The sequence below is a fragment of the Oncorhynchus tshawytscha genome, linkage group LG30, assembly GCF_018296145.1.
Source record: "Oncorhynchus tshawytscha isolate Ot180627B linkage group LG30, Otsh_v2.0, whole genome shotgun sequence".
NCBI lineage: Eukaryota > Metazoa > Chordata > Actinopteri > Salmoniformes > Salmonidae > Oncorhynchus > Oncorhynchus tshawytscha.
In genome coordinates, this window is record NC_056458.1 from 39,533,686 (window position 1) to 39,544,041 (window position 10,356).

The following is a 10,356-nucleotide window of genomic DNA, read 5'->3' on the forward strand; positions in this document are numbered from 1 at the left end:
TGGCTAGGGCTATTGGGTAGTAGATTATTATACTCATGTACTTTCCATTCAAAACCTTACTTTAGAAGCAGTGATTACATCTCTGTAACCCGCACATCAAACAAGGCACTTACATAAATGCTAGTCATCCATCACATTGATGTTTAGTCCTACTTTATCCCCACACTACACCACTGCTCCTCCTTTATTGAAGGTAACAACATGCAACTCTCAGAGATTGAGGTTTCTCGTTTGGGTGAAAGTCTGTCCTCTCCTCCCCTCCATGGCCTGAAAACCCATAAGTGGTCGAGTGGTGCAGGATTGTGTCAATTCCTTAGTATGCAAACGAAAAAGGTGTGTCTCTTCCTCTATAGCCTCCTTTTGGCGAGGAAGCGCAAATGTATTATAACCATAGAGAATGATAGAGGCCTCTAGTGGCCAAAAGGCTGGTCAGCGCCATTGAGGGCTTGTACCATTTTAATGTAGTGACCTGTTGGAGTCATGTTCAACCGGACATCAGGAGGGATCTGCCAATACTGAAGGAGAAAATGTACTACTTCAAAATGCAGATTGTGTCAGTGGCACTGCCCATGCTGTCACAGACGCTATAATGGCACAGATAAAAATATGAGTAATCTATCTATCTCTATGATCCTACCTGAGTCCTTCACTAAAAAGTTTTGAAATCTGCCGCACCCCCTTTGAATCAGCTATTGTTTTCTCGAAGGAGAAAAGCATGCAAACATTTAAACGATTTAAACGATATGCTATTTATCCTTTTAACTAATCCATTCCACCCTTAAACGTCATTTGCCCGATGACGCGCGATTGGAGAAGAAGTGTCATTTCATGCAAGCACATTTTCGTCCACTTTCCCTGTCCTCGCCGCCTCTCCTCGATTACCCTTGAACTTTTCAAAAGCAGGCCAGAGAAGACAGAGGAGAGAGGATGCAGGAGGTGAGCAAATCTAAATGATGAAAGGCCATTTTCGTTTTGTTCGAACTCTGTGAAGGGTGTGATTTTCATTGGAAATAGACTTGATTGGCCACAAGCGGTCCGGTTTTGAACTGCCCATGGTGCTGAAATGACAGTTCGCCATACACTGCACTGTAGTCTCTCTCGCCCTCTCTCTCTCTCTCTCTCTCTCTCTCTCATATATATATATATATATATATATATATATATTCGCTGAATTCTGACCAGACTTAATGTTATTGTAACGTAATGAACTCACTGTTCATTGGACAGTGAAGAAGCATGTCTGCGAAGACATTACGTTATAATAACAGAGACAGAGAGCGAGAGCGACAGAAACCTTACTGAATACCCATAACTCATACATGCACTATATTAACCACATATAAAGCAACACATAAATCCGGTTCCATTTCAGACGAGAGGAATCACAGTCTCCGTAGTCTGGTAAATTAAACCCAATGCCAATATTGCATTGGCGAGTTATGATTTGTACATGAAGGACGAGTAGTCTAGATGTCATCATAGCGTGTTGTAAACGTATTCAAACAAACCAATAAGATCAGTGTGTATTTTGTTTTGAGGTCAATAAACCGGCTCCATAAATGTTCCGTTATTACATATCTCATCATGATTAAAATGTCTTCTGGTTTGTAGTTTAACTTGAAATACGCAGATGACTACAAAAATATAAGCTTGGTATCATCAGGCGTTTTTTGCAGAAGCACAGCACAGCTCTGTCTGTGCTCAGTCGTGGAGTGCAGGCGATAGCGGCATAATATTTGACAGTAAACAGGCGGTCCTGTCATCTCGATGCGAATCCTGGGCTTTTGGGGTACAGTGAGTGACTAAAGTTAATTTTCAGTGAGGCTTGTCTCATCAAATATATCGGGTGAGGGAATATGCATTTCTTAACATTGGGAAGAATGTCTTCGTGTGTATGAATGTGTTATTTTTATTTGCATTGTGTGTTCATTGATATGAGATAATAATGTAATAATCGGTTGGGAGTCTTCGTTTTGGTCAGAGCGAAATCTCGTGCTAGTTGATATAACCAATTCTATAAATGTAAAACGCCGCTTTTATCGGAGAACATGAAACATCAATCAGGAAGAAAAGGGGAGCCGGGGGGGACAAGGGAGCTGGTTGAAAATGGAAGAGGATTTGATTTTGCAGCCACTGAAAAAGATATGAAGTCTAGAGCAGTGGAAGTTACATTGTGCTGAATATAAACAATGGGCGGATTGGTCTTTAGATGAGACGTTGGTACCACCTTCCATTCTAAAATAAAATCGCCCTGGCTTGAAGTCACAGCCTATTTCATATCCGGTTTACCCAGTGATATGTTACCATTGTCCTGGTAAAGTAAAGATTTATTTGGCTGCAGTCTCGGTATTTAGAGTAGATTTTGTAGTTAGATTGCCAATTTGTTGGGGACTGAGAAGAGTTTCACTCAACCACACCATTGAACAGTGCGCGAAACCTGCGCATACTCAGCATCGTCAGCTGCCGCTTCTCGAGACTCAAGCTAAATTTGGTCAGATCTGAGATCTTGGAGGATTGTTCTCATCGAATCCGTGTAGAAAATATATCCATAAAAGTTTGAAAATACGACAGCCTCGAACATCTCTGGCATATCGCTGTAAGTGAATTTTCCTTTGACTTGTCTTTTTCGGTGCAGAAGGGAGACGGGGAATTTGACTTGCAGTTCGAACGGCAGTGAGTTGTGTTCAGCCTAACAGAGGCAGAATCCAGTTCAAATAGATGACATATGAGTTGCAACTGTCGGGGAGTGGATGATGTGGAGTTAGCTATTGAAAATGAAGACGATTACTGGCATCTGCTGTGGTATGACATGGTTTTGTCCAAGTTGTTTCATCCCTGGACAGCGCTCCGAATGTAGCATTATTCAGTTGCTTAATTACTCGCCACACACGAATGTTTAAGGTGAGCATTGAGAAATGCCAATATCTCACTGAACTCAAGATGTTTATACTGGGGACACATTTCACGGCGGAATAATATAGAAAGTGTGGTGTATATGATTTGTTCCCCCCATTAAGCTGCATTATCCCTGGTTTATCAAATCCTTGTCAACTAACGACATTTTAACAGAATATTGCACATCGTTTAATACGCTTCGTTTGCGGTATATTCCAGTGCAGTTTGGAGAAATTAGGCGCCGTATCTTCTACAGTATGTATCTTTAATTTACAGGTTATTGTAGTCGTTTGTTTGATAATGGTGGAGCTATTGATTACAATACCTTTGCGTAGGTAATTAATTGCTGCTGCCGTGGGAAACATCGTTGTATGTGTATATATATACATATATATATTATTTTTTATGGTTCAGTTAAACGGGCATCTGGCCAACAATTGTATTTTCATAACGCAATAACATTATCCTACCCCTTACATCCTCTGAAAGTGGGTTGACATTATGATTTCGGACGAAGGTGAAAATGCGTGAATCTAAGAGGATTTGGTTTAATATGGGGTTTCAGCCGCCTTTTAATTGCAGGCTATGAATAAACTAAGTAGGCTATACAAGTGCTATGAAAACAAATGACATACAAGACTATGTAACCGGTAACGTCTTTGATTCTTTATGCAATATGCATGCGTAATGTAATGTATGTCGACGGATCATCCGAAATCGATTCTTCATGGAATGTAGCTCTTTTTTTAAGAAACCAATACATCGCCGTCAGTGTATCACATTCATTCAGACGCGCTCTCGCTATCTTTCTTTTCAGGTAATTATATTAAGTTTAATATATAATAAACTGAAAACACTAAATTATATCTGATGTCTTTAACGGCTGTGTGTTTATGTGTCAACTGACATCTGCCTTGTGACGAGAACGCTTGGTTTGATTTGTGACATATGAGCTTACGGATGCAGTTCCGTTAAAGTACGGTAAAAGGTAGCCTATATAGGCTGTTTTTGTGAAATATTTAGTGTTTTGAGGTTCGACCCATCACCACATCTTAATGTAAGTCGTTTTTTGTGTGTAGAAAAGCTGGATACTAATATGAACTGAAAGATACAACATAGTTCTTGGAAAAGGCTGGTCTTAGAACGGTGCCTGCCTCTTATGTTCCTTGATCTTCTTGGTTTCAGAATCACTCACCTCTTGATTTGTGTCTTGTTTGATTCTCTTTTGAGCCAGTCTTGTCAATGGTACTGCTTATTTTCTGATGTGGTATTTTATTTTTTGTTTTACTTTCTGATGTGTAGTTGTTGTCTTCCTTCTTCAGTGACAAACCACTCTCCAACCATGGGTGGACGGACAGGAACGGCCATACTGCTATGTGTGTGGGCCTGTTTGCTGGTGGCCAACGTGCTTTGTGGGAAAAGGTAAGGTGGGCTTTGACCACACAAACAAAATGTTCACTGTCAAGCTAGATTTGGCCCAGAAAAGAGAATCATTGTGTTCTGTTCTAGGGTCTAGTTACGGAGACAATATGCTCGTCTCTTAAGTCCCCAACAGTGTGGAATTAGAATATATTTTGTGATCTGCAATCATGTCATGTTGGAATCCATCCCTCACTGGCAGTCTGAGAGCAAACACCTGATTATCCTGGAGAAGAAGGTATGATTGTAATGATCATGTTTTGCCAACTGATCATATTTTATGTTGTGCATGACTCTGTGATGGCAGTAATTAGGGCATCACTTCAAGACTCCACACTGTAATTGCGATAATAAGAGGAGCTGGGGCGGATTTGCCCAAAATAGCAAATACTGTGTTACAGTTTCCATATGCTAAGCAACCACATAGGATAACACTAAATGTTCAACCAGAGTAGAGAAGTGCATGTCTCAGACATTCTGTCCTTTATTCAAAGGCTGTATGTGTTTCAAGTGACACAGTTGAGGTAGAGGTTAGTCCAACATAAAAAGTCAGACTTGGGAATACAGATGGTGTCTGTGCTCAGACCACCCACTCAGTACCACAGTGAGATGGGATGAGAGATGATAGGTTTTGACATGTGATTACCACACTACTAATCCCACCATTGAAATGACAGACATTTTCATTTACACCTCAATGCTAATCCAGTCTTTAGGATTAACATTGAGAAGTTTGACATTGAACTAAAAATATGCAAATATCAAAGATTCACTATTTGCAAATGAAGCCGCATATACCTAGATAACTTTGTGTGTATATGATCATGTGGAATCACATGAAGATGCTTGACTATTAAATGAATGAAGTTTTTTTTCTCTCTATTCTGCTAGCCTAAATAATTCAGTAGAACTGTCTGAGCTGCATCCACATCTAATCAGTCTAATGAAATTGCCATTTAAGGATTTATTTTCTGTGAGCTGTGACATTTTCCCTATTAATCAACAGACAGTTTAATGTATCTTAACCGCACTGCTTCAAGGATGGCCCATTTAACCAATAAACACCTTCCCTGATTACTCCACCTTACAACTGTCACCATAAACTGCAATGTAATTACTGCGTTGTGATTGACTGTATTGACCTCTAGAACTCCAAAACAAACCATGGAGGGTTTTTGAACAAACGCAATAATCATTAGCACATGTTGATATTGGTGTTATGATATTTTAACAGAATAGGCAGGGAGGCAGGTAGGGAGAGAGGCAGAGAGGTAGGGAGGGAGGCGAGGGAGGTAGGCAGGGGAGGGAGGCGAGCGAGGTAGGCAGGAGAGGGAGGGAGGCAGAGAGGTAGGGAGGGAGGGAGGTAGGGAGGGAGGCGAGGGAGGTAGGCAGGGGAGGCAGGGAGGGAGGGAGGCAGAGAGGTAGGGAGGGGGCCGGGAGGCAGGCAGGGAGGCGAGGGAGGTAGGCAGGGAAGGAGGGAGGCAGGGAGGGAGGGAGGCAGAGAGGTAGGGAGGTAGGGAGGGGGAAGGGAGGTAGGCAGGGTGGCGAGGGAGGTAGGCAGGGAAGGAGGGAGGCAGGGAGGGAGGGAGGCAGAGAGGGAGGGAGGGAGGGGGGGGCAGGGAGGTAGGCAGGGAGGCGAGGGAGGTAGGCAGGGAAGGAGGGAGGGAGAGAGGCAGGGAGGGAGAGAGGGAGCGTGGCAGGGAGCGTGGCAGGGAGCGAGGCAGGGAGCGGGGCAGGGAGCGAAGGCAGGGAGCGAGGCAGGGAGGGAGCGAGGCAGGGAGGGAGCGAGGCAGGGAGCGAGGCAGGGAGCGGGGCAGGGAGCGGGGCAGGGAGCGGGGCAGGGAGCGAGGCAGGGAGCGAGGCAGGGAGCAAGGCAGGGAGGCAGGCTGGAGGCAGGCTGGAGGCAGGGAGCGAGGCAGGTAGCGAGGCAGGGAGCGAGGCAGGGAGAGAGGCAGGAGGCAGGCTGGAGACAGGCTGGAGGCAGGGAGCGAGGCAGGGAGCGAGGCAGGGAGAGAGGCAGGGAGGCAGGCTGGAGACAGGCTGGAGGCAGGGAGCGAGGCAGGGAGCGAGGCAGGGAGGCAGGCTGGAGGCAGCAGCATTTATTTAACTTTCCTACTTAAATAACGTTTCAATAAAATAAAAGGCATGCAGCAGAACTGTTGCTGTTCAGAGGACCTGTAGATGGGGGGGTGTAGGATGTTTTATGAGGAAGTGACCCCAGCAGCTCCTAAACATCCAGTCCATTGCTCTCTGCTTATCTGTACCCCTCCCTTCTCTCTCTCCTTCTGCCTCTCCCATCCTCTGTCCCCACCTCCCATTCCCAAATATATTCTATGTCAAGCGCATTTGAATTATTCCTCACTTGAAAGAACTCCAAGGCGTGTATGTAAGTGTAAGTCTGTGTTAGTGTGACGGAGTGAGCATAGCATGATGTACTGCGTGTGCTCTGTTTGTTCGTTTACCTCTCGGCTTCGCTTACTGTTTTTACTAAATGTTATGTCGTTGCCATGTGTTTCTGTTCTGCTGTGTTGAGATAGCAGCTCTCCTGCTGCTGTAAGTGTTCTGTATTGACATTTGTGTTTGTCATAATGTCCCTGTCCTTCTGCGTTATGATGTCTGTACTGTCCTGTGATTTCAATGTTTTAAAATAATAATAATAATTGCACCGCACTTCCCAGTCGTCACTGGCCAAGCCGTCATTGTAAAAAATAATGAGTTTTTAATTGATAAATAAAGGTGAAATTGAAAAAAGAGGCATCCTTGCACGTTTCCTGTTGTGTTTTTTGTGAGGAGGATATAATGAACTAATCTACTGTATCTGGGGAAAACCTTCGGCATGTTGTTTTCACTCATTGTATCAGCAAGCAGAGCAAGCAGAAAATACATGTGTGTGTGTTATTCAGATGAGAGTTTTTCAACCTCACATGACCCTGCAGGCAGGTCATTAGATATTTGTTTTGGTGGCCTAGGCTCTTGACCTATGGCATGGAAGATTTGGCCATTTCTTAAAGTTTCACACAAAATAGAGATTCATAACTGTGGAATTGTTTGATATCAGACGCTTGTTCCAATTGCTTGTATCATTATTTGTCTTATTTATATTTCCTAATAGTATTTTTGTCAGGAAGCTGCATTTTTAACAAATAGCCTATGTGGGAATGAAAGGTGTGTTTGATGGCATATTAACTATATAATTCCTGCAGTGATGTGAGTAGCATGTCCTTATTTAGAAGAATAGTTTACCTGCTCACATTTAAAGCCGTGTGATCTGACCCCCCGCCCCCACCTTCTCTCTCACTCTCTATCTCTCTCTCTCATTTGCGGCCGCCTGCATGCATGTCCTCTCAGCTGTTTTGTTCTCTCCTCCTGCTACTTGCCATTTCAGATTCCCCCTTCCCTTCCCTTCCCTTCCCTTCCCTTCCCTTCCCTTCCCTTCCCTTCCCCTTCCCTTCCCTTCCCTTCCCTTCCCTTCCCTTCCCTTCCCTTCCCTTCCCTTCCCTTCCCTTCCCTTCCCTTCCCTTCCCTTCCCTTCCCTTCCCTTCCCTTCCCTTCCCTTCCCCCTTCCCTCCCCCTCCCCCCCCCCTCCCTTCCCTTCCCTTCCCTTCCTTTCCCCTCCCCTCCCCCTCCCTTCCTTTCCCTTCCCTTCCCTTCCCTTCCCTTCCCTTCCCTTCCCTTCCCTTCCCTTCCCTTCCCTTCCCTTCCCTTCCCTTCCCTTCCCTTCCCTTCCCTTCCCTTCCCTTCCCTTCCCTTCCCTTCCCTTCCCTTCCCTTCCCTTCCCTTTCCAAGTCCATGCTAACTTATCTTGATGACCTCCCCTTCTCCTTGAAGCTACGTTCTGAGCAGAGATTGTTTCCAAACACTGGGGACTGTTTATTTAGCATGCAATCAAACCAGTGTGGTCCGCGATTGGGTGTAAAAAGAGAAGGTGATTGCTCAGAGGCAAACTATTATTTATGAGAAAAGTTGTCCTGTGATTATCTACGAGAAAGGCTTTCCTGTGATTATTTTTGAAAGAGATAAAATAACCCCCCCCTCCTTCCCAAGCTGACCATCTCCCTCTCCATCTATACTTCCACTTGTTAAAATACATATTTTGCAACATAATGAAATCTATATTGCTGTTGATTATTGTGTTGAGATATTAATGAGTGGCGATGTTTACTCCACTCACACAATTACTGATTGTGGGTGTTCTGAGTATGAATGAACTATTTTGTTTCATGTTGCTCAAAGAGCACACTCAATGAGTCCTTTGCTGTTAAGAGACCACATTAAGGTATAAATAATTAATTACGAGTCCTGTGTGTGTGTACAATTTCATGCCCTGTGGATAAAATAAACCTATTTCTCACATTCATATGGCTTTATTACAAATCTGTATCATCAGAGGAAGTAGATTTTAAAGGATCAAGAGAAGTTGCTCAGGTGGGATTTTTCTCCAACACTCCTGCATCGATTCACCGAATTCACTTTCCAAAATTGCTCTTCCTTTTCGTCAGCTCTGGACAGAATGGCCAGACGGACGAGCAGAAAGACAACACTACAGTGTTCACCCGGATCCTAGACAGTCTTCTAGATGGCTACGACAATCGTCTCAGACCAGGGTTGGGAGGTACAGTACTGTACAATGGTTTCTCACCAACTCATATCATTCTGAAGTTTAGGGAAATAGAGGTGATGGGAGATAGATGGGTGGTGATGAGTGTCTTTGATTTAGTCAATAACATGTTTATTGCATGATGCTGTCAAGTATTTTTCAGCTAGTCATTTCCTGAATCATTTGTTGTGTTATTTGGAATTGTTGGCACCAGGTTACAGCACTCTGTTGGTTTAATATTGATGGTTTGCCAAAACCATTACTTGGAGGATAGCAGTCAAGAGCACATCAAAACAGGATTTAAAGTAATATAATATAATATACTATAATCTTATATAATATAATATATACACCATTTAGCTGACAGTTTTATCCAAAGTGACTTACAGTCGTGCGTATTGACTACAGACTGGAGTCCTTTGTCCTACTTCATGAAAAATACATCTGCAATGTGTTTGCGTATCGTCACAAGCATGCTCATATCTTGTTTTCTCTGCCTCTGCACTCGTATCAGAGGAATCTACAGGAGGGTGATTTACTGTTAGCTTGTTTCCTTAGAAGCATGATATCAAGAACTAGTATCTTTTGAAAACTAAAGCAAACTGAAATTACAGCTCCCCGGTAAAAAACTCCCCTCGTTCTTTTGAGGAATAGTGTATGGTGTAGGACACTCTCATTGAGAACCTTGGGTAGTTTTGTCACTTTTCATGGAAGTGCACTGTATGCCACACAGTTATTGCGTATACTGATTTATATCCGACTCAGCTGTACAGAGTTTTGGAGAGATATGTAGGCCTACTGGAACGTGAAGAGGATTTTTATGGAATTGACTGAGTGGAAGGTCAAACAGGCAGGGGATTTAGTATATTTTCAGTGGCAAATGGACAGAAATGAAACATTATGATTGACACCATTCCTGATGTAAATCATGTTTCCATTATTCACTTCCAGAAACATAACTCCTATACAGCAGACAGAGTTACTGTAAACACATCAGCCACATAAAGACCAGGTGGAATTTGATCTCAGCCAAGAGATTTGAAAATTCATGAAGAGATTGAGTCAGTCCCCGGGTAAAGGTCCTGCCACTGAAACGGAGAACTGCAGAAATGGTTATTGACGTGAAAAATCGGGATTGTAAGGTGTCATTTTGGAAGGGGGCTCTGTGAGAATTGGGGAATGAAACGATCAATGGGCTAGAAATGCTCCCCAGGATTACGAGCTAGTTAGAGCTAACGAGGAGCCCTGATCGCCACTCACTCTCCTAATTTCTTGGTTCAACAGAGCGTGTAACTGAAGTCAAGACTGACATTTTCGTGACGAGTATTGGGCCCGTCTCGGACCATGACATGGTATGCCTGTCTTTCCTCTCTGTTATTCCCCTCTCTGAAATGTCACCAGTTCTGTGTCCTTGTTCTCCCCTTAACCTATTTTCATGTGGTTTC

General features: G+C 43.6%; 1 protein-coding gene across 6 annotated transcripts in view; it reads left to right on the plus strand.

Moving 5' to 3' along the window:
- Positions 1-814: 814 nt before the first annotated feature.
- Positions 815-10,356, plus strand: part of gabra1 (gamma-aminobutyric acid type A receptor subunit alpha1) — a 28,088-nt gene continuing 18,546 nt past the window's right edge. The window contains exons 1-4 of one of the 6 annotated variants that reach the window (XM_042309483.1): positions 815-936; positions 4,218-4,317; positions 8,814-8,926; positions 10,196-10,263. In XM_042309483.1, coding sequence (XP_042165417.1) covers positions 4,238-4,317; positions 8,814-8,926; positions 10,196-10,263 — 261 coding nt within the window. In that variant the 5' untranslated portion in view covers positions 815-936; positions 4,218-4,237. Of the gene's footprint in view, positions 937-1,666; positions 1,847-2,129; positions 2,597-2,877; positions 2,902-4,217; positions 4,318-8,813; positions 8,927-10,195; positions 10,264-10,356 lie in introns of those variants that run through there. The other 5 variants (XM_042309479.1, XM_042309478.1, XM_042309480.1 and 2 more) reach the window with 5 other exon arrangements.